The 22,301-nt window shown below is 45.0% G+C and overlaps 4 protein-coding genes and 1 non-coding gene across 5 annotated transcripts; 2 read left to right on the top strand and 3 right to left on the bottom strand.

The window, feature by feature from the left end:
• The first annotated feature begins 5,099 nt into the window (after window positions 1-5,099).
• Window positions 5,100-9,217, top strand: LOC131882232 (uncharacterized). The gene is made up of 4 exons (XM_059229324.1): window positions 5,100-5,258; window positions 6,409-6,577; window positions 8,228-8,377; window positions 8,468-9,217. Exons 2-4 carry the CDS (start codon window positions 6,438-6,440, stop codon window positions 8,802-8,804), a joined length of 627 nt encoding a protein of 208 aa, XP_059085307.1. The 5' UTR covers window positions 5,100-5,258; window positions 6,409-6,437; the 3' UTR covers window positions 8,805-9,217.
• Window positions 9,218-11,550: 2,333 nt separating this feature from the next.
• On the bottom strand, window positions 11,551-13,261 carry LOC131882237 (ubiquitin-like FUBI-ribosomal protein eS30 fusion protein). The gene is made up of 3 exons (XM_059229329.1): window positions 13,125-13,261; window positions 12,711-12,955; window positions 11,551-11,788 (listed from the first exon to the last, which is right to left on the bottom strand). The coding sequence occupies exons 2-3, from the start codon at window positions 12,909-12,911 to the stop codon at window positions 11,612-11,614; spliced, it is 378 nt and encodes a 125-aa protein (XP_059085312.1). The 5' UTR covers window positions 12,912-12,955; window positions 13,125-13,261; the 3' UTR covers window positions 11,551-11,611.
• A 1,475-nt stretch (window positions 13,262-14,736) lies between these two features.
• LOC131882231 (failed axon connections-like) lies at window positions 14,737-15,926 on the top strand. Its single transcript, XM_059229323.1, has one exon. The coding sequence runs from the start codon at window positions 14,972-14,974 to the stop codon at window positions 15,851-15,853; it is 882 nt and encodes a 293-aa protein (XP_059085306.1). The 5' UTR covers window positions 14,737-14,971; the 3' UTR covers window positions 15,854-15,926.
• Window positions 15,849-19,609, bottom strand: LOC131882379 (SID1 transmembrane family member 2-like). The gene is made up of 3 exons (XM_059229507.1): window positions 19,587-19,609; window positions 19,237-19,479; window positions 15,849-18,662 (listed from the first exon to the last, which is right to left on the bottom strand). The coding sequence occupies exons 1-3, from the start codon at window positions 19,607-19,609 to the stop codon at window positions 16,394-16,396; spliced, it is 2,535 nt and encodes an 844-aa protein (XP_059085490.1). The 3' UTR covers window positions 15,849-16,393.
• An 800-nt stretch (window positions 19,610-20,409) lies between these two features.
• Trnag-ccc (transfer RNA glycine (anticodon CCC)) lies at window positions 20,410-20,480 on the bottom strand. Its single transcript has one exon. It is a non-coding gene; the product is annotated as a tRNA-Gly (tRNA).
• Between the last annotated feature and the right edge of the window lie 1,821 nt (window positions 20,481-22,301).

Here is a 22,301-nt window from a genome sequence, read left to right as displayed (position 1 = left end):
ACCAAATAAAGTGATGCTTTGAGTCCAGACTAGACCTATTTGTAAATAAATATTTCCAAATTGTCGTCATCAATTCAATAGGCTACTGCCATCTATCGCTTAAAAGGCGTGTACCCGAAAGGTGACTGGTTTGATCAGTTGAAAAGCTACCAGACTACTCACTCGCGCAAACATGGAACGAATTTCAAAGGACAAATAATACCAAGTTCGACCTGCCGTTGAATTCGAAACGATGGAAAGGGCATGTTAAATATCTAGTCATCAGCTCATACTCAATGGTTTGTAGAATTAAGGAATGTTTCTCTTGTAAAAGATCTAGGTTTTCCTAGAGTTTGTGACTTGACTGTGCCTTGGATTTTGTCCTTGACTGACCAGTCCTAAGACCAATGCCGGTACCCGAAGCTGTAAGATGGACCCAATAACGTTATCTGTCCCATCCATGATCCCTTGAAAACAAGCCGTCACGGCCTACATGAATCAATGGTCTGGTATCATTTAATTTCAAAACACTAATATTCGAGACCGAAATACATTCATATATATATACAAAACATTTTTTTTTCAGTGTGGCTAAAAGATGGCTAAGGTTGACGCAATTACTAAGACAAATAGTTGCAAAAATTGAGCAGCTTTAATTTTACTTCCACATTGATGCTTCCAAAATGAAATTCATCTACCATTTGATCACGAGTTTACTGAACCTTGGCTAAGACATGATGAAGTGATAGAGACTCATGGTGTCCCTGGTTAATCAGTATGTAAAGGAAAATAATTGGGCTAAGCTCTACAAAATGGAATATTTTTGGCTCTTGGTAATTTGAGTAAGTATAGAAAATATGGACAAAGGTAACATGGCCATTCATGGTAGAGACATTGATTGGAGATGGCTAGCTTCTTGTAAATAAAATAAGTAGATAAAGGCATCAAGCAAACTTCAGTGTGCTCTTTTTCAAATTAAACTTTTCCCACATCAATCTTGATGAGATATTTTGCACTTTACATAGCTCAATCTGGCACCTGGGTCAAGCTGCTTGTCCTATAAACTCTTAAACAGAATGAATAACTAGGCCCACTTGTGGTGATCAATTACCAAAAGAAGGCTAGCTCATTCTTCTGTGCCCGGTTATGCACTAAGCTATGAAATGGCATAACTTCTGATCCAGGTTTTAGGTTGAGCTCAAATTTAAAAAGCAGTTTTGTGGGACTACAAACCTTGGCTCAAGTAGAGGAAAACAAAGTTGGCTGATTGAGAGAGAGAGAAAAGAACATTCTCGGCAATTGCCTGCTTGTCAACTGATATTCCTGGAATTCTTGAATATGCTAATTTACATCCACTGACTTTATTGACAAATCCTTCAGTAAATGCATGTAGCGCCATCTAGCTCGTTCAGGGTCTCGTGTTCTATAAGAATCTTCATAAGAACCCTTATTTGTAACGTCACACGGCCCAACGAAAACGGGAAGAGGCATGGTAGATTGCTAAATAAACGGCTCTTGCCTTGCCTTGAACGCAATTTCTATTCCGGACATTATGTGACCCGGGACACTAATTATAAATAAGATTTTAATACAATTAGCCAAAAACAACACAAACGCATTATAATTCAATAGAAAGAAGTTGGCCCAATCGGCCTTGTATTTGGTAGAGGCTGAGCGACAAAGCGCCCTCTGACGTGCAGAACGTAAAACATATTTCGTGTAGCGTAAGGGGGCTATAGGAAGGAGTGCACTAATGCTTGAACACCAAACCCCCACATCGGGGGATGCCATGAATGCGTTCTTTTTATGGTTATGGCGTTGGACCGGTAAACCTCCTTATGGAGGAAGATAATGGGTATGAAGTTAAAGTCAACCAATACGTCCACATTCCCGGGCTCCTTGGATATGCCAATTTTCATCTCTTGGGCTTTCTACCTGCCATACAGAAGACGTTCATTACTAATTGGGCGAAAACGGCCCATTCCCAATGATCGTTAGTCTGTTTCCCAAGCAAAAGGCCAAACCCGCCTTGCTCAATCCCAATCGTTGTTTTTCGGACGAATATTTTAAGTATCTGCTGTAGACCATATTACGATTCCAAATCATTTGTCACAAGGTCAAGCTGACAGACAGCTCGACCCTAAAACTGCACGCCGACTAAACCTCAAATTCGTAGCTCACTATTGTTTTTTTTGTATAGAGCGGCAGAGCTCTCTGGCTATGCCTATTGGGTCGAGATCCCTGAGGACACTGGCTATTCGTTCCAAACTCAAAGGAAGTAACCTTCGCCAACCATGAACTTTTCTCAACTCTGATCCAGCCTCAAATCGAAGGAAATGCTTCACATCGCGCCTCAGCCATACATTGACGTTATTGTCAGAGAAAAGTTAGCACTCTTGTTGGGCTGTAAACATTGACGGCATCACTAAATCCAAGTTGGCGAGTAGCGGAAACCTTGGAAATACTGATTATTGACCCATCAAAAACACAGAGTTCAACTCGTGGGCCTTCCCGTCTGATATATCGGGAACAAGCGAACATTGTTTTGGATAATATGGGGATGACCACGAGAGCAACAGAGAGCTGCTTTTGTGATGACTTACAGCCAATGTGCGACTATCATTTTGTGAGAAATTCCAAAAAAAAAACCAGTCAATTTTTGAAATGCATTCCGAAGCCAGCCTTAATCAAGGATGGTGTCCTATCTAGCAAAGATTTAAAACAAGATCTGAAAGTGATAATGATATATATTAAAGCAAACTCCACCAACCCCTGTGAATTTTATTACCAATTTTTTTATAATGCTTTCAACGCTGTATCCCAGGAGGTTGATTGCTTCAAAACCTAGGTTATTAAACCAAAATTACCGCATTTGATTTGGAGGTGTTGAAGGTCATTTTGAGTGATTTGTACTTCATTGAGCCTTCAGAGTTTAAAACCTCTGGGACGACATATGATTGGTGTTTTTCGAGAATGATGCCAAAACACTTTATTCCCAATACCCTGGCATTTGTCAAGCCCAAGTACAGGGTGTTTCATAAGAAACTAAACACTGAATTGTGTCTTCCAGAGGTTGACATTTCATAGATTGATTACATCTTCTGCAGTCTAACTTATCAGCAGAGCTGTCCAAATTGGAGAAAATGCAAGCTGCTCAAACAATGCAAAAAGATTTGAAAAAGGGGAAGATAATGCATATTCATTTTTGGGACAGCCCTGTTAATCAGCATATGACTAATCATTAATCCAACTTGGATTCTCAATGCAAGCACATTTTTGGCAGGTCAATGCTTACGGCAGAAAGAGCTATTTCGTACAGGGATGATTCGGAAAGAGCATTCACAACTGGCGTTGTTTGATTTTGATGAGCAGAAAAATACAAATAAATAGTTATTTGACGCACTGCTTCAAACTGCGTGAACTTTCATTGAGTCTAGCCACGAACTTTTTGAACTATGGAATGTGAACAAGCTTCCCGCCAAATCGGCCTGCTCTTGGTCATAGCGGCTCTGAGCCACTTTTCGAATTACAGTCAATCAATAAGAAACGTAAATCTCCTCAATTAAAGGTAGATCATTTGCTTGTATTGTATTTACTTGTAAAGTGTTTCGTTCAAAGTTACGCTGTCAAAAGCTTATGTAGCTCACCAGGAGCATGCCAACAAATTAACTTTGGCCATATCTCCTGAGTTCCTGAAGTATAGTTTTGGGCTCAAACTTGGCCAAGTTCATTTATGCAACAAGATCTTTTGGTCGTTTCAAGTGCTTATTTGGAATAAAGTGAACGGCTTAGGAGATAAGATTTTTTTTTCTTCCGTTCGGAGTCCACATCTCTAGAAGTCCGTGGTCTAGTGGCATCAAAACATTGATGCACTTGACATGGTGTTCCGCTTCTTTTGTAGGCCCCTGTATAATTGACAACTGTGATCAGAAATTGAGCAAAAACCGCACGTTTTTGTATTGTTCGGTAGAAGCCCCGGTTTGTTCTATCTTAACCCTTCAAGGTCGATATGGAACGGCTTCTTGCATATCTATGTATATAATAGAAGGATTAGTTGACCCAAGTCCCAAGTTTGAGGCTGAACTTTTGGTGGGCAAAAACCGCAATGTGTGGACCCCAGAGTCAGCCAATTTAAGCATGAATGAATAATGACCCCCCCCAAAAGTGTATGTACACGTCGAAGAGATGCTTCTCATTTACCTTCAATGGGGACTATCTATGGTGATTCCTCTTGCCAGGATAACAACATCTTACAATACGTCACAAGCCCATCGGATTCTTGCTTTACTGATCTTTTGAATGCCGTCTTAATGAGGCCCTGACAAGTTCATGGCAACTTTATTACTAACATTTCTCGTCTCCACCCAGAGATGACTTTTTGCGAGGAACAGGACTGTCAAACCTGGCGTGACTAATTCGGGGGTTAATCGCGTTAAATGACTGACTGCCATTGTCTCACTCTGACACTTTCAATGCCGTCATAATTGCCACCTATCCCAGGTCCAAGAATTGGTTGGCTCCCTCTATTTCAACGGGTGTGTTGGCTCCCGTCATTGTTATCTTGGCTGATTATTACTCGGTAATTGGATGAGAATGTCATAGAACATGAGTGTTCACCTCGATCCCAACAACCTTGCATGGGACTTTTGGGCCTTGAAACATCCTTCCAAAGTACATTATATTCAATCGAACTTTGTATGAATGATGGACCGGATTCCGCGCAGGTGCTATCACTCGAGATACGAGTTTTCATTCATCAGCCAGTCCTGTTCCCGTGGATTGGAACTCATTGTTCCCTCTGAGCCGACCTCCTATCTAGCTCCTTGGCAGGCTGCAGATCTTGGCATTGGCCTTTGTAAGTGGTTGCTTTGAAACCCGAGCCTTGGATCCCCGGAAAGAATGCATGGACTTTGTGCCAGAGACCGCTCGATCCTCAACAGGTTTCCTCTGGGTTCCTCCGGGTTCGTTTCGGAGAAAAAGGGGTTTGCCGTTCGTCCTGAATGGAGGAACGGGCTGATGTACGTACGAGGTTGCTTGGTGCGTCGACGCTCTTTGACTCTTTGACTCCTTGACTCTTTGACGGCTGGTTGACGGCGTTCCTCATGATCTGGAACACACATTGCATGGCACTCGGACTATAAAAGAGAGGCACAGGCGGTGGGAATTAGGCTGTTCTGGAGAATTTCAACAAAGGGCAACACACTAGCACACGCAGTTAACTCAAACCCCAACAATTGGTTGGAATTCCAACGATTTCGGGCATTCCCCATCTTAACCAGGTAGGCAGTTAGTTCTCCCCTTATCAAACCCTGTTATCCACAGGTTAGTCAAGTCTGGACCAGAAAGTGCAAGGACAGGTCAGAAAAACTAGGTGTTGTTTACTTCCATGAGCTAAAAATCTCATGAAATTGTAATCTTCACAATTGACTCGTTCGAATTGTAGCCGGAAAAAATGGTCTGTGGGAATTTGCTCCCTTTGAACAATTTTTAGCCGAATTTACAAAGTGTGATAATGTCAAATCATTGACCAACTTTGACATTACATCTGGGTCGGAATGACCAACTTTGACATTACATCTGGGTCGGAAAAATCGCACCAGCATGACATAACAAAAAGGAGTGCGAATTTTTTTTTCTGACATTTATATCTTATTTGCATTATGTAGATTTTGATCAGGCCTGCCACCTTTTGAAGCATTTTTTTTTAAATTCATTAACTTTAACTCCACTCAGAATGCCCGTTAGGGTGTGCATGCAATATGAGAGTAATTATAGAGGTAAGATGAATATACGAGATTGGCCAGGTATAAAAGTTAAACAAAATACAAGCAGTAGAGAAAGGTAGATAAATAATGCAAATGAAAGTAATAAAATAGTAGAAATTCATAATACACTGGTGGAAATGAAACGGGAGAGCAATTTGGAGTTGATATGTGCTCACGGCCTTCAATTATTACTCTTTTATGTTGTGCTTAAAATTTTCAAGCGTATTTGCATTGCTTTTTATTTTTTCTTTTATGATTTTTGATTACAATTACATCTTAAGCTAGATTTTTCCAAACATAGATCACTCTCAATTTTGGACCTGAAATATCTTGGCCCTTTCATTTCTTGAGTTGAACTTGTTCTTACATTGATGTGGAATGTTGGACCGCACAAATCTGTCAAAATTAAAAAACAATCAAAGTGCTGAGGTGACCCTACATAAAAGATAATGATTGATGAGATGTACTTTTTTTCTGCGATTAGTGGAAAAATTGAAAGGTTTCCCAAACGAATTTTCATATGAAGCCAATCCCAAGAAATTGGCAAAACACAAGTTCTAACCTGAATGATTGCATTCCCCTCCCCCTCCTCTGTACAATAACCTTGATTGGTGTCTGTGCCTTTCAACAAATTGGACCTCGCCCATTGAGTGTTGTTTTCCAGAATTGAACGAGGAATTCCTCCTAGGGCGAATGGGGCACTATCAGCAATCCATCATCCTGACAGGTCTGTCGGTGATCTTAGGATTGGTGGCGTTCGTCGCATGCGGGAGCCTCGAGGCCTCATCGGTCGGAGAACCCCAGGGACAACATGAAGCAAGGGCCCACGAAAGGTGAGCAGTACATGGTTACAAGTAGTCCATCAACGTCTCCGATGGAACCAAAGACAAATGGCTAATTTGTCGTACCTCTCTCTCTCTCTCTTTCTCTCTCTCTGTCGGTGTATGTTTTTAACACATGTGATGCCAGTTGCGGTACTAACCCAAGTTCTGCTACAAGTCATTAGAACTGACCATGGCAGCAATAGAGAAGGTTCGTAAACGGACCTTTTTTGCGGACTCCCATACTGCTAGTGAAAATGGGATCCCCAGCAGCTCAAGACGGAAGACTTGCATTGGGAAATTTGGCCAATCTGTCATTGAAGGAGTTGGAGCTTTTTAATGCTGCCAGAGGTTTTAGATTCATATGTAGCGGGAATACACACCATCCAGATTTCCTCGACAGCAAATAGGTTCAGGGGTGTAATTTGGAGCAAGTGGACAAATAGACTTCCCACTAAAGATATTTTAAGCACTTTTTAAAACTGCTGATGAAATCATCCATACTCATACGTAATGCAGGTTTGTTAGAAATGTCAAGCCATAGAATTGCAATTATTTCCGATTTGTAATGAGTAAGAGTGAGGGCTGGGGCTATCCGAGAGTCTTAAAAGCATGGCTCGAGTCCTACGAGTCTTGCTGAGTCAGACATTGTCTAAAAGTCTGTGTGTAAAAACGTCAGCTGAGACCATCAGCTCTTTTTGAAGGTTCTAACGCACCAGAAATATAATTTTGAATGAATATGTGAGTCTTTCGGCATTACTACATGTGTGTCATTCAGTGTCACAGGCTTGCAAAATGAAAAAAAATCCAAATTGGGAGGCCATCTTATCTAAGTTGATGTTTTATCAAGCACACACTTGTGAGCAATAGTAAATGAATCGTGAGGATCTCTATAGAGACATCAAAAAAGACTAACCTTCTAGAATCTTTGAAAGAAAAGAAAAGTTCGAGACTCGCGAGTCATCTCAAAAACTCATTAGAGCCCTACTCATCACTATGTTGCTAGACGACTTGAGAAGTCTTTTATACTCTGAAACTGTTGCTCGTTCCATCCCCCACTTTTTATATCACATTGAATGGTGGTCTCGAGTCAATGTCGATGACTAGTATAGTGAGAAAAAAGATGGCCATTGGTCAAAAGCCAGTTCTTGAAGTCACACACTTGGTTCGTTGAAGTCATTAATACCGTCCAATGCAGTCATAAGAACAAAAAATAAAAGATTGCTCTATACACTTAAATGATTTCTGTTTAGTACTTCATGAAGAAAACGCCAGGTTCGTTCTTTGCAAAAGTCATGTTCAGTTCAGTTGGCACTTGATGACAAATTCTTTTGTCAAGACACCAACCTTATGCAGAGAGAGAGAGAAAAAGAGATAGATAGAGCGAGAGAGGAGGATGCAAGTTCCGCAAGTTTTCCCATTCAATTCAAATGGGCCTCAATGGATCGCTTTTGTTGGGCGCCGCATTGTAAGTGCCCAAACACACCAATCATGGTACTCCCAATATTTGTAGGAGCACTTTCAGTGAGTTTCCTTATCCGTTTCGATTCTTTTTCAATGGATCCCTGCGATCAGGTCTCTTTAGGAGAGGAACATGCCTTTCCAGATCGTTTCCCACACCTTTCCTCTTTCCTATTCGCTTACTTTAACAAATCGTTTCAGGTCCATTTACAAACGTTCCATTGGGCCTGCCTACGAGGGCGGCGACTACTTCCTCAATGGGGATAACAATTATGCGGCTAAACGACAGGCGGGTTATAACGCCTGGCGGAAAGGAAAACGCGCCCACTCCATCTACGAGCCATTAACAGAGTAAGTGGTGGCTGCTCTTCTATGGCTTGGCCAAACTTTTGGATCATTTCTCCAACCACACCCGTTCTAACACTGGGATTCCCAATTTAGGCCCGCCTCGCCAAGTAGCTATGGTTCGATGGTCCCCAATCACTTCTTTGACCTTTTGGCCTTGAACGCTCTGCCTCAAGGCGACCTCCCCGAGGATCCTGACCAGGCATCAGTGTCGCCATCTCTGCTTGCCTCGATGGCGTCGGCTCATCCGTCCATTCCGAACAAGCGAACCCCTTACAGTCAGTGGCGGAAGAACGGGAAGCGCGAATACCGCGATTGGCGCAAGGGGAAGCGTGACCATGGTGCGAGTGATGAGGTGGCCGAGGACCTGTTCATGATCAATCCGGATCGCCGAAGTGAAATGGGCTTCAAGCAATGGAGGAAGATGGGCTAAGTTAGCGCTTGCTGCAGTCACTCTTTCATTGGTGGTGGTCTAGCAAGTCATTTGTCCCGTCACAAGAGCTCCATGTATGCGTACCTTATTTTTTCTCGAGATTGGTGTGTCCCCGGGGAGGAACTTCTTTTTCCACTTACGCTAGTTCTTCGAAGGTGGATGATGATCACATTGACCCGTTTCATTTGGATCAACCAGAAAAAAATGACAACTAAACACGTATACGTTCCCAAGATGAGTTTGGTTATTTTGAAAGCACGCGATTGATCTTTGGAGGAGGAGGATCAATTCCCTATGACGATGTGAATTCGACTTGTTTTATCGTTATTCTCCATGACCGACCATTATTTCCAGATGGTAATTTGCACTCTGTGATTGCCAACCATGAATAAATTGCATATATACTACGTCTATATACCTTGACCCAAATCACCACCTTTCAGAATTGGATTTAAGCACTCCGTCAAATCGAAATCGAAACCGAAATTTGCAACACTTTGTTTCAAAGCATGCCCTCTCATCATCCATTCTAGCATTCAAACTCTCAGATGGCATGCCTGACGTTGGCAACATGACCTTACATGAAAGCTGACGATAAACCGAAAAGTAACGTGCATCAGTTATGTGCTATGCTAATGTTTTCGGCCTCTGAAGTGAAGGAAAACATTTCCAGCACGCCACCCTGAATTTTCATATTGAACGAAGACAGACATGAGACATTACATACAGCTAACGCACGCCATGATCCAATTAAATTTCTATTGGATGAGTTACGTCACAAAATTCAAGAAAGTGCCACTTTTTGTGTAGTTAAGACACGAATTTGCTATCCTCGCTCAATATCAGAATATCATTTGCTCAAGCAACCCAGATAATTGAATTAAATGACGAATTTAGTCTAGGCAGGGTTCAAATTGACGCGTCAGCTGCCCTTTACACAGAAGAAGTATCATGGAAGAGTAAAAATCGAGTTTGTTGTGGTTTTCTACTGCAGCTGAATCGGTAACCAGTGGACAGTGCACCTCTAGCTGATGGAAAGCAGCGCCTCTACAATCAGAAACTATACCCTAGCAGCCGGTCAGCTGACATCCATTCACTCTAAAAACTAGTCCACCTGGCTAGCTCTCATCGCATTCTCTAGGAGTTGCTTCCTCTCTATGCTTTAAATTTATTCCATAAACCGCTCAGCTTTTGAAGAGAACCAAAGGCACTTTCCCATCATGGGCAGGAAATTGACTTGTTGGTATAAGATACGTGAAATTCAGGTTTGTCAAGTAATATTGATTAAGATGCTAGAGTCTGTACGGTAATGTCACGCCCAGATAAATGGGAATATAGATCATCACTTGGGTGGGACGCATTGCAACCATATCTAGCTTTCAAAAATGCCTTCAATTGTTTGACGAGAATTTTATCATTCTTGACCACTTCATTCTTTTATCCTTGAATCAATTTTTGCATTTGACATTTGTACATACAGTTTTATACATTTTTCAATCTGACATGACCAAGAGTCGCAATAAAGGTTATTATCATTATTAATGCAATAGGTATGAAATAGGAACCCTCGGAAACAATCACAATTGAATGGTGCCACAAGGTTAGCCGAAAGTCAATGTAAATTGAACCACCAATTCCGGATTGAAGTTACTCTGTTATCGCCTGGATTTGTAATTGTAGTTTCACTCATGGCGGAATCCAACCAACCCTTGGCCAAGTCAGATTAAGCCGTTTCCGATGGACATCCTTCGAAAACTGAAAGTGGTGGTCATCAACCGGATATGTTCGTTCATCACGTACGTTGAGTAATCAGTTGTTGTTTAACCGTAGGAGAGCGGACGATTCCGCGAGGCTCATCATTTAACAAGGACCGGACACGTGCGCCGTCCCAAAGTCAGACGAGCCCATTCAGACATGGGAATCACTGCCAGACACGCGACATCCATCAGCAGGTTTACATGTGGAGAACCCGAGATAAGCCTGGGTCGGGGTGTGCCCGGATCCTGATCTGCCCACGACTTGGCCGACAGCCATGACCGGAAGTTGCTTGAGCTCTTGGGACTAACGGGAGCGGGACAAATCGTGACTAGGACCTATTATGCCCACCACTTGGCCGACAGCCATGACCGGAAGTGGCTTGAGCTCTTGGGACTAACGGGAGCGGGACAAATCGTGACTAGGACCTATTATGCGAGACATTTCACCCGCTCAATTCTCTCAGGTACACGAAGCGTTGATTTAAGCTTCTGGCATCAGATGAAACGAAGTTTAGGCCACCTCCAAACGCCATTTGGCGCGGAACAAGACGATGTGCTCTACTAGTCAGTACAAATAGTAAAAACTTAAGTTCCCAGGACTTCACATACATGAATTTAAAAAAATGTTTCCTCCAAGAATCACCTGGTTCCCCAAGGTTCAATATTCTCAATAATAAAGTCAAAGCATCTGGAATTGGTCGTTTAAAACTAGTGATGTCCGTGGCCTATAAAGATCTATGTAAAACTGAATATGATGCTCATCTGCCGCCTCGGAAGCAGCCAGTCAAAACATCCCTCCGATTCGACCCGAAATTGACTAAGATCTCTATGAATCGTTGGCGGGGCAGATATCTTAGTAGAAGTAGAAATTTCAATCAGCTGAACAATTTCTTTCCCATTTTGCTTTCTTGCTTTCGTTCCAAATACCACCCAGAAAGTCCGCGGTGCACCGCCCTCAAAAAAGCAACAAAAGTAAGACCAAATCCATATTTTCTCTCTTTCGTACACGATTCTTTATTGGCTCATAGACATCGGTCTGGCCTCGTTTCCTTAAGAGTTGGAGTTGGGTCCGCGCTTGCGTCCGAAGGTGGCCACCACGTTGACGAATCGGCGATTGTACTGGATGCGGCGCTTAGCCCGTCCAGTTTTCTTCTTTTTCTTCTCTTGGGCCTCGACCTTGGGCGTTTGACCGCGCACCTTACCCGCACGAGCCAAGGAACCGTGCACCTAAAAGCAGATTGAGACGCAATGAGCACTTGAAAGCTTCTTTCCGTGAAGCATTAACTCGGGAGCATAGGAGTGGACAACGGTGGAGTATCATGGCCGATTTGTCTTAACATTGAAGCTCTGTTGTGGATGGAACAATGGAAACCGGCAAAAGGTTGCTCTTACGTTTAGGGCATAACGCCCACCTGTTGTGTTATTAAAACAACTGCCTCATGAAGGACGATTGTTTTTTTTTTTCGATTGACGCGGATTTTTCGATCTTTAAAATGTTGTTCAAAAACGCATCCCTGGTCATTAATCCAGGCCGAAAGTTCGATGTCACAAAGTGGCTTAGTTACGTCAACGGTCATGTTCAATCCTTCTATTTAAAAGATTTACAATGGATAATACTGATGTAACCAATCTGCCCTGAGCCGGCAGATGGCAATGGTTGCAGGTAGAATGGTTACATCTTTAGTGGATAGGCTCAAGAAAACCAAAGCAAACTGATCGACCATGTTGATTCAACACACGCTCGAAACATATCAGGCTCAATGAAGGAACGCATGCGGCAATATTTGGGGTGCTTCAGAATCATATGTCAAAATTTTCATTTGCCATTTTCAATTCATGACGCTGGATCGATGGGTTTCGGGCCCAGAACTTCCCAAACGTCACCGTAACGAACTAATGGTTTCTTATTGTCACGCAGCGGCCTCCATCAAGTGTTAAAGAGAGCTCAAACTTGGCCAATCAAACTATGTATTGGCCAATCTAGGCCTAATACCTGGGCCTTTTCTTCTGGCCTGAATTAAAGGTTCTTTTGCCGTCCTGAACATAAAATGAGAGTGGACCGATTCTCCTCGTCTACTTACTAGAGACCGGGCATACCGTCCCCTGCAACAGCAAGCAAGAAAGAAAGATGGATGGATGGATGGATTACCTTGCCTCCCTTCAACGGGATGTTGATGTCGATGGTGGCATTGGGGACCAGACTCTCGTGATCATCGACGGTCAAAGGTTGACCAGCCAAATAGAAGAGCACATCTTCGGAGCCCTCGCGCTCAATGACTTGGGCCCGGAGATCCTCGAAATTGACGGCCTCAACGGCGTAAGTCGCATTTCCACGCACAATCAACTGCATCTTCACGAGGGATGACTGACGGACGAGCACACGAGACCACTCAGCTACAATAGAAAATCAACCTCCAATCATCGGATCGCGCCCACATCAAACCTTTTCAAGCCAGTCTAGCACAGCTCGGGGCGATCCTGGGCATGACCCGAGCACATCACACGCCCCAGCGCCACGCCTCCCTGTTTACCATGCCTAGAATTAACACCACGGACTTCTTACCTGAACGGAATATCAACGGAAAAGGACGACGACAGCTGACTTGTCAACTCAGGGTGACCACTAGGTTGGATTCTCATATTTTTCCCAGGGAGAAGGCAGGACTCGGGGATCAGGTCACAAATCTTAATCCATGTTGAGCCATTGATAGGCGGTCAGAATCCGGATGGGGGTGGACAGTGGGCGCCTGTAGTGGCCTGGGGCCTGGCCTCGAGTGGTGGTGGTCACGCTGTGTGAGTGGCTCATCTGACAGCCTGCTTGAAGGTACCCATGACCAATTGTGGTGCAATCCATCCATCTCCGGGATCTCCGGGTTTTGACCTCACGGATGTAGGAGGGCCGTGGTCGGGCCGCATGCCAGAGCGGTCGGATGGCTGCCTTTACAGGATGAACCGGAATGATGAGGGTCTTGAACGGGAGAGCGAAGTCGACCTTTGAACGCTACTTTTTTTACGATAAGTACTCAACCTCGAAGATCTGGCCTCTTATCATGATGGTGGTAAATCTTATCCATAGAATCACTCTTATCCCTTGTATATATTGAGTGCTTTTGTTTCCGCATTGTTATTTTGCCGCTTGTTATTTAGGTCATATGTACCATTTGATTTCAGGTCGACTGTAAATAATATCTTGAACCCATCGGCTCTTTCTTAGTTCTGATCTGAATACACTAACGCGTAGCGCTCATTGTTGGCGATGGCCCATGCTTCGTGATCCGACTACAATGAATCGCAAGACTGAGTTAAACCACGAACTTCTGGAAAAGTAGACTGTGAACGAGCTGCCCGATTTGCTCTTTATCATAGCCACTCTTATCCATTTTTCAAATTAAAGTAATAAAATTAGGAATGGAGACGTCTTTAATTAACGGTAGGTCATTTTTGTGATATTGACTTGTATAGTGGTTCGAGTCAAAGTTATGTTGTCAAAGGATTGTGTAGCTGACCAAGAACGGGTCGAAAATTCGAATTTTGTTCTGTGTTTATTGCATTACTTTGGACATATCTCCTGAGTTCCCTCAGCATAGTTTTGGGCTCAAGCTTGGCCAATAAGTTAAATATTCAACTAGATCTTGTGGTAGTATGAAGTACTTATTTGGAATAAAATGAACAGTTTAGGACCTAAGGCATTTTTGCTTCTGCCCACAGTTCACATCTCTAGAAGCCCGTGGTTCAACCTAGGGATCCTCTAGTACTGGTTGGCATTCAGGATCCCAAATTAAACTGAAATACTCTTTAGTTGAGCCGTAGTTCAGAACAAAATGCTAAGCTAGTTGGACATATTCTTTTTTTGACTGGTGATGGGATCAATGTGACTTGGCACCCAATAGAAGATTGTAAACCAGTGCTAAGTTGCTTGATAACGTTTTTATCCAAAGTTGAAAATTGCCACTTGGCCAGTGGTTCACCTCCTTAGTGTGAGAATCAAGTAAAGTTCCTGGGCATATATTTCGCACTCAAAATGACACTCAAGACAAGTCCCGACGAAGCAGAAATTAGTTTCACGTCAACCGCCTAGAGGGCAGCCTATGGCATTCTGTACCCACTTTTTGATTTCTCTCCTTCTTCTTCAGAAAGACCGACAACACAGTTACGACCTCTGTTCAAAATCCAGGTCCTTCGAACGAACCAAGTGGACATGTCATTGCTATTCTCATTATCGTTATCTCCAACCTTCAGTTAGTTGGACAGTGTCTACATAATACAAGAGGTTTTGCATTATATCTGAAGGCCAAATCGAGCCTGGCCTGACCTTCATCCTCATCCTGCGCCCACTGAGGTACTAAATTCAAGCTTCCCAACTGATGTCACAGGTGGTTTAGCTTGAGTCATTATTAGCCGTAGATCAGCATGTCCATGGTCGTGTTGACCTTGATCGTGTTGGCGGCGGGAGCGGGGGGATGGCTTTGGTGGTCCCGGCGCTCCGCGGCTGCCAAGCCCGCCTTACACGTCCCCAATTGGGTCAAGGACACGGTGTACCTAGTGCAGGTGTTGCCTTCCCCGCAAGTGCGCACCATTTCGCCGTTCGCCCTCAAATTGGAGACGTGGCTGCGCATGGTGGGCCTCAAGTATGAGAACGTGTACACGCTCAAGACCGGCTCCAAGGGTCAAACGCCTTTCATCGAGCTCAACGGGACCGAGATCCCCGACTCGAACCTGATCATGAAGCACTTGACCCGGGAATTTGACCTCCAGCCCGAGGGTGCGTATTCGCCGCGGGATTTGGCCATGGCTCATAGCACGCGCATCATGGTCGAGAATCACCTGGCCTTTATCGGCTTCTATTGGCGCTACGGACGCCCCGAGCGCTACCAGTTCATCATGAATAACTTGGTGGACGTGTCGGAGTTACACCCGCTGTTATTGCGCCTGGCGGGCGTTCTGTTTCCGCGCCTGATCCGCTTCCGTATGTACATGACCGGGATCGCCCGCCATTCCTATGAAGAGATCGATCAGTTCTCGTTCGATGACCTGCGGGCCCTCTCTGTCCAATTGGGCGAGAACCCGTTCTATCTGGGCGCGGAGCCGTCGTCCATTGACTGCACCCTCTTCGGACATTTGGCTCAATTCCTGTACATCCCCATGGACTTCCCACAAAAGGCGTTCATCCACCGGGAATGTCCCAATCTGGTGGCCTATGTCGAGCGGATCAAGGCCAAGTTCTGGCCGGATTGGGAGGCGATGTGCAGCATGGAGTGCACTCGAGGCAAGAAGGGACTTCCAATGTTTTGATTGCGCTTGTTAACAAGTTTTATTCAAGTAGCAATTACTTCCAGTGCCAATAAAAAGTGATTTTTGACAGGTTTTTTTTTTACCTTGCTTATGGGTTCACATCATGCATGAAACAAGATAAAACAATACATACATCTATATATCATTTGTAAAGATGTGGGAGGCAACTCCATTCCGATTGGTACTGGGCACAATATGGAGGATGATGCATAATATCGTGATGTGAGATGGCAACACTATCAAGTCCATCGGTCATGGAATGGACGAGGGATTTGGCACGCGTGGTCGAAATCCATTCACATTCAAATTGAAAGCACGTCCAAGAAATCAGATTGTACCCAGCCAGGATCTAAATTATTGTTTCTAGTATGCACGTGTATATAGTAGAGTTTTCTTGGTTCAACTTTCTCTTCGTTTCAAGTGATCTCGTCCTAGGCACTTCTGTTTTGATGATAGTGACAACAACAATATTAGTAATCTCGTCATAGGCACTTGTCTTTGGATGTGTCTCTCTTTCGTTCTCTCGTCTTTGTCTTTTGGTTAGAACACGTGGATGTTGTGCCACTCCGTGTCCAGATTCTCGTCCTCCAGTGTCATGACCATCATGAAAGTGGTGTAAAGACCGGCGGCAGAGAGGAAATGCCACAGGTCGTGGTAGTCGAAGAACAGCACCGCGCACGGCCCATTCATATCGCGCGATTGGGCCGGCGACAGGGCCGAGTTCTTGAGGCTCATGGTGAACAACGAGATTCCGCCGCCCACAAACACTAAGCTCAGCAAAAGGTAAATGGCGCACTGCGGACTGATTTTTTCATTGGGCTGCTTCAAGATGAGCCAGTAGTGGAGCTTGACTCCGCAGTAGTACAGGATGTAGATGACCATGTTCCCGATGAGGATGATGAGCAAGTACTTGGAGATACCGGGATCTCGCCGATGCAGAAAGAACACGGCAAGGGCGCAGTTCACCACGGTCACCACAACGCACAAGCCAAACTTGATTTGGCGCGCCGGACGCAGGCCGGACAATTGGCGCCCCTTCAGGATGTCGCTCCAAGAGCGCTTGAGCACCGCAAAACGCCCGTAGTAGTAGGTGTGAATGATGAATGAGAGAATGATGAACAGGTAGAACAGAATGAAGGCTAGCCAGAATACGAAATTATCCCAATAGTAGCCAATCACCTCAAGGAGCAAGGCCGCCCCTATGAACGAGAACACAATGTAGGCATTGGTCGTGATGTCCGGGTGGCGGAACTGGTAGATCTTCAGAAAGCAAAGGATGGCCAGCACGTACATGAATGTGGTGTCAAACTGAAAGTTGATCTTGGTGGGACAGATGTGGTAGCAGGCACTCAAGATGCCCTCCATGATCATGGCGCCGCCCAAGGCGTAGAATATGCCATATTGCTCGGGCACGCCACGACGTACCTTGTAGGTCTGGCCAAAGTTGCGCATCCGCACAAGTTCCTTGAAGCGCGTCTGGCGGATCTTGGTCATGCCCAGGAACAGGCAGCCCAGGCCGATATACGCGATATTGCTGAAGAAGTGGTTAAAGTCCTCAATCTTCATGAAGGCGTACTTGCAGCGATAGTTGTAGTAGCAGACGTCCAGGTTGCCCTGGAAGATGGACGTGTTCTGGTTGAACAGGAGCAACTGCACCACAGGGATTGTGTAGAACGTTCCCATGAGAAAGATGATCCACGTGTAGAGGCTGGACTTGAGCTTGATGGACGACGGGTAAATGTCTTTGTCATACATGATGGCCATGTGGTCCAGCATGAGATTCCTGTCGTGCTTGGTCTCGCGCACAGACGCCTCCTTCTTCCGCTTGAATGTCTTGAACGACTCCACTATCAACGAGTCCAGGGTCTGGGTGCCCACAATGCGAACCTCCTTGGATGACAATGCCGTCAAATTGGCACATTGATGATAGGGCAGCGAGCGGCAATCCACCTCATCCTCAGCCGTGAACGCCTGCAATTCGATCACGGTCCGGCTGGAGCGTTGGCTCAGCGTACTCTCCACGGAATACGTCTGAGAAGGGATGGCCCCGTCTACATCATCGGTTCCAGGGTGATTTGCATCCGAGCGGTTCGAATCCAGGGGCGGGGGTGGGGGTGGCGATTGGGACACGCGATAACGGAACATGGAGCTCTGTATCGCTTCGTAGGCCTCGGGTTTCTCCTTACGGATCTGCTGGAGCTTGTAGATGACCTGGCCCTCCATGGGCAGTTGGCAAAAGTACGAGATCAGGCACAGGCCCGCGATCAAACCAAACACGGCGCCCGTGATGATCAGCACTTGGAGTTGAATGGAGTCCGGCTCCGGCAGCACCTCCACCCGCAAGGTCTTGACCCGCTTCCCACTGGACAACGGGGTATCAGCACGACGGGACGCCAAGCACGTGCCGTCGTGGCTGCGGGTCAAGGCCACGATGTTGAAGCCGTGCTCAAATTTACCTTCCAGTTTGACACCGATCGTGGCGTGACCCAACATGGTTTGCCATCGGGCGTTGTATTGGGCCTCGGCCTCCACGTCGTGGTACGGGCAACCCAGCGGTGAGACCGAGATGAGTCCGCAGATGTGACGGTCCTCGGATTGGACTTGGACCCGCACGTGCGTATGCTGCATTGTCTTGGGCGGAATGAAGGTCCACACGTAGGGTCGGGTGGACGAGACCTCGGCCACCTTGGAGCCCGTGGCCTGGATGTAGTTCTGGATGAGGGCAATCCGCGCCTTCAGCTCCACGGGCTGGCTCGAATACGTGCTCAAGATGAGCGTCAGATTCTCAAACTCGCCCAATGACGATGATCTAATCCAGGAAGACAGTGAGAACAAAGGATAGATACATTAGTCGCTAATGAATTAGAATCAATCGTACAGAATCGTACAGAACAATTTGAAATGTATCAGGATGGAGAGAGATCACCGGATCCATGGAGAATGGATCAACACGTGGGTGCGTGCAGGAAGGATGGATTTATGGACGGGGATGTTAGAGCTCAAAATTAACATTTTGGAATCGAGTACTCGTACATAAATTGCGTTGCCTTTCAAATGAAATGGACCATGGGTCGATATCATTACTCACTGTATCAAACGTTATGCCGTCTCAAAGTTTAATACATAACGGGCTAAATGATTTTGTACTCAATTCCCAAATAAGGACTAGTTGATTCATTTTCTGTCGAGCTATCCTTGGTTATGTAGCTGGGGGGGGGCACCAACTTTCAACTCAGTCATTCGATGGTGCAGAAAATCGAAATAATTAGTTGCCCTGTCAACGAAATGTCAATCCTCGAGCCTCGCGCATCCTCGTCCATATTCCATTGGTTTATGGATAGATAATTCATAGTCCTTTGAGGTATTCTCACAGTTCTACTCACATGTCCTCCAGACAGACGGTCTTGCCGATGAGTTGGACCCCGTTCTTGTGCTCCCACGTGAGCTGGCCCGTCTTGTGCCGGACGGACACGTGGAGCGGATCCGAACCCAGCACCTCTGTGACGATCCGCAAGGACTGATCCCGCAGATGCAGGCTGGGATACTGAAGGCCAGGTGGTTCTCTTCCGTCTGGTTGACAAAGCTGTGCCAGACCGCGGTTTGATTCTCGTAGAGCACTTGACTCACTGAGTCACGGTACTGCTGGTTCTGGGCTCGGACCAGGATAGGCTGAGGTGACACACTGCCCCCCCGCCCTCCAGTCCCTCCGCCCCGATCAGACCCCAGGACCCACCACCACACCATGTCAAAACCCATGCTAACCAGGCTCAAGCCCTCAAACCGTCAAACCCTCAATGTCAGAGCAATGGCTGTTATCACGATTGACTTCGAATTTCCTTCGAACATCCATAGAAATGCCAATGAAATCATGTACACGTACGTATCCGGCCGGTCATTTCGCGAAGCGAGTATTTAAGTGAACACGAGAGGATCCATCAAGCCCTCGGTCAGTGATTGGTCCGGAATGGTCGTGATATTTGGGTTGTTGCCCTCCTTTCTTGAATATGCGTCATTCATACATATTCATACCTGGAAGAAGGCCCGAACTGACCAAGAAATGGGTACATCCCCCCCCCCACCCCCCCCCCCCCACCTCACTATTGCAACCAGCCTTTTTATGTAGTGTGTATTTTATGCTCTCGACGACAGTTCTGCACTGTTACGGTGTTCTCCTGACACCTCAGCTGACGAACGCGTCTTAGTTTTGTTAGATGATTAGCGTCCTCCAATCTTGGGTCCTCCTGGGTTGTGGGAGTGGGATGGAATTGGGGAAGGCCCGGATCCGATGTCAAATGGTCGTGTGGATCGGGGCCTTGTACGCCTATACAGACCACTCGTCTGGATGGCGTACCGTGCTGGTATCTTGATAAAAGATCATGTATTGAAAAATAATTTCTGTGGGAAGGGGCGTGGTGCATCAAAGCCAATTAGCATGGAAGCCCGTGGAGCAACCGAATTTTTGGTAGCGACTTGCAGCCTGTAGATTGAAGATGGCACAAATCCACGCCGCGACTAATCTAGAGGAGTCCAAGAAATTGTCTTTAATGGCAAAAAATTGCGCCGTCCGGGAATCGAACCCGAGTCGCAAGAATGGGAATCTTGCATGATACCACTACACCAACGGCGCCGGCTGTTGACGCAGGTCAAAAATTAAATTAATATCACATTTAACAATCCTCAATCCGAACTTGAACTTAATGTTTTAACAGTCTGAATATTCAAATATAGTGGCACTACATGCATTCACTGAAGGAACACCTCATAAACCTACAATGATTATGCTAACTTGATCTCGGTGTCGAGTGTAAGGGGCCCTGTTACCTTTATTCACGTTATCAATGCCTACTATGGGACCGAAAAAAAAAACATTTAACCTCTTTGGAGAGTGATAAGGGTCACTTTTGAGCGTTCAAAGCTTATGTAGCTGATAGCCATGTTTCGTTCGACTGGATATCAAATAATAAGTAAGATCCAATTACCCAATTATCAATGTGAAAGCAGATTCCCAAGCATTCGTGCTCAACCATCGCCACTTTTTTTGACATTCTTTTGAAGTCATTTTGGATTAGATTGATGAATGAGGACTCCAAAACTATGAAACACACGCTAATTTTGCCGCGTCGTTTCAAGGCACAAATGGTGTGTCTTTTCATTCTATCGTATTTCAATTTGAAGCATTCATCAAGTAGACGATGGATCATATTCAATTTCTTAAACGTTGCTTAGTTCTTGGAATTTGATGGCAAGTGTCTACCAGACATGTACTCGTACATACAAATGGTTATGATTAAATTGATTTCGAGCGACACCGAAAATAACTTTGATCTTAATTACATCCACTTGAATCCTAACTTGAACAATTGTCTAGGCCACGAACTTAAAGCAGGTCATTTTTATATCATTTACTCGTAAAGTGGCTCGTTTCAAAGTCATATTGTCAAAAGCTTATGTAGCTGACCAAGAGCAGGCCGAAAATTCGAATTTTGCGTATTGTTTTCTACACAACTTTGACCATGTCTCCCGAGTTTCCCTAAGCATAGATTTGGGCTCAAACTTGGCCAAATTGATCCATTCAACAAGATCTTGCGATCGTATGAATTGCTCATGTGGAATAAAATGAACGGTTTAGGAGATAAGCATTTTTTGCTTCTGTTCCCAGTCCACATCTCTAGATATCCGTGCCCGAGCACATTGAATGGTTTGCGATAACGGCTGTTATTGGCAAAATCGAAAAAAAAAAAACAATTGTAATGTTTCAACTGTCAGCTGGAAATTTGGATTAGAATGTATGGGAGTCCACCCGTTAGCATTGACAGCATTACAAACTTAGTTTTGATAGACAGCTTCCCAATGTTATTTCTTTTGGTCCCTGAGGCGAGTTTCTTAGAGGTCTTCTTACCTCGCGGAGTTGGGTCCTTGGACGTTACCCAGCATGAAAATAAACGCGCCAGAGTGGTGAGTGGATGATCATTCTGAGGAACGTCCAAGCCTTAACTCCGAGGTAAGAACGGTAAAGAAACAGGCCTCTGGCCTTTCGTTTTGTCCCACCTGCTCACCTTTTCTTTCCAATGGATCGATGACAGGCAAAACTGACGGCACATGCGATAAAGCCATCGTGACAGAGAAAAGTGGGATTTTTGATCGAAGGATTACTTGGTTTGGCCAAGTACGAATAAATCATCTGCTCATGTTACTGGAGTTGGCCCATCACGGTAACAAGTAGAGCTGTCCAGAAATGCAATTGATATTGGCCAAAATGCATTTGATAGTGCGACAGAAACGGGGTAAAACGTAGAGAGTAAAAGGTGCAAAAGTGCAAAAGCATTTTGTTGTACTTACTTTTTCAAACACATTCATAAGCAATATTATGAAAGATCGATAAATGGCGGTAAGCATTGGCGCAGAAGAACATGAACAATAAGTACTTTCATTATAACCACTCTAATCT

The sequence above is a fragment of the Tigriopus californicus genome, chromosome 6, assembly GCF_007210705.1.
Source record: "Tigriopus californicus strain San Diego chromosome 6, Tcal_SD_v2.1, whole genome shotgun sequence".
NCBI classification, from domain to species: domain Eukaryota; kingdom Metazoa; phylum Arthropoda; class Copepoda; order Harpacticoida; family Harpacticidae; genus Tigriopus; species Tigriopus californicus.
Note: the sequence above shows the minus strand (reverse complement) of the source record. Positions and strands in the feature narration are given on the sequence as shown.

Coding starts and splice junctions, on each gene's coding strand:
- LOC131882232 (XM_059229324.1), top strand. CDS start 6,438: ATGGGGCACTATCAGCAATCCATCATCCTGACAGGTCTGTCGGTGATC. Junction 6,578..8,227: donor GAAGCAAGGGCCCACGAAAG/GTGAGCAGTACA, acceptor AAATCGTTTCAG/GTCCATTTACAAACGTTCCA. Junction 8,378..8,467: donor ATCTACGAGCCATTAACAGA/GTAAGTGGTGGC, acceptor TTCCCAATTTAG/GCCCGCCTCGCCAAGTAGCT.
- LOC131882237 (XM_059229329.1), bottom strand. CDS start 12,911: ATGCAGTTGATTGTGCGTGGAAATGCGACTTACGCCGTTGAGGCCGTC. Junction 11,789..12,710: donor TCCCGTTGAAGGGAGGCAAG/GTAATCCATCCA, acceptor ATCTGCTTTTAG/GTGCACGGTTCCTTGGCTCG.
- LOC131882231 (XM_059229323.1), top strand. CDS start 14,972: ATGTCCATGGTCGTGTTGACCTTGATCGTGTTGGCGGCGGGAGCGGGG.
- LOC131882379 (XM_059229507.1), bottom strand. CDS start 19,609: ATGGGTTTTGACATGGTGTGGTG. Junction 19,480..19,586: donor GGTTTTGACATGGTGTGGTG/GTGGGTCCTGGG, acceptor ACCGTGACTCAG/TGAGTCAAGTGCTCTACGAG. Junction 18,663..19,236: donor ACCGTCTGTCTGGAGGACAT/GTGAGTAGAACT, acceptor TTCCTGGATTAG/ATCATCGTCATTGGGCGAGT.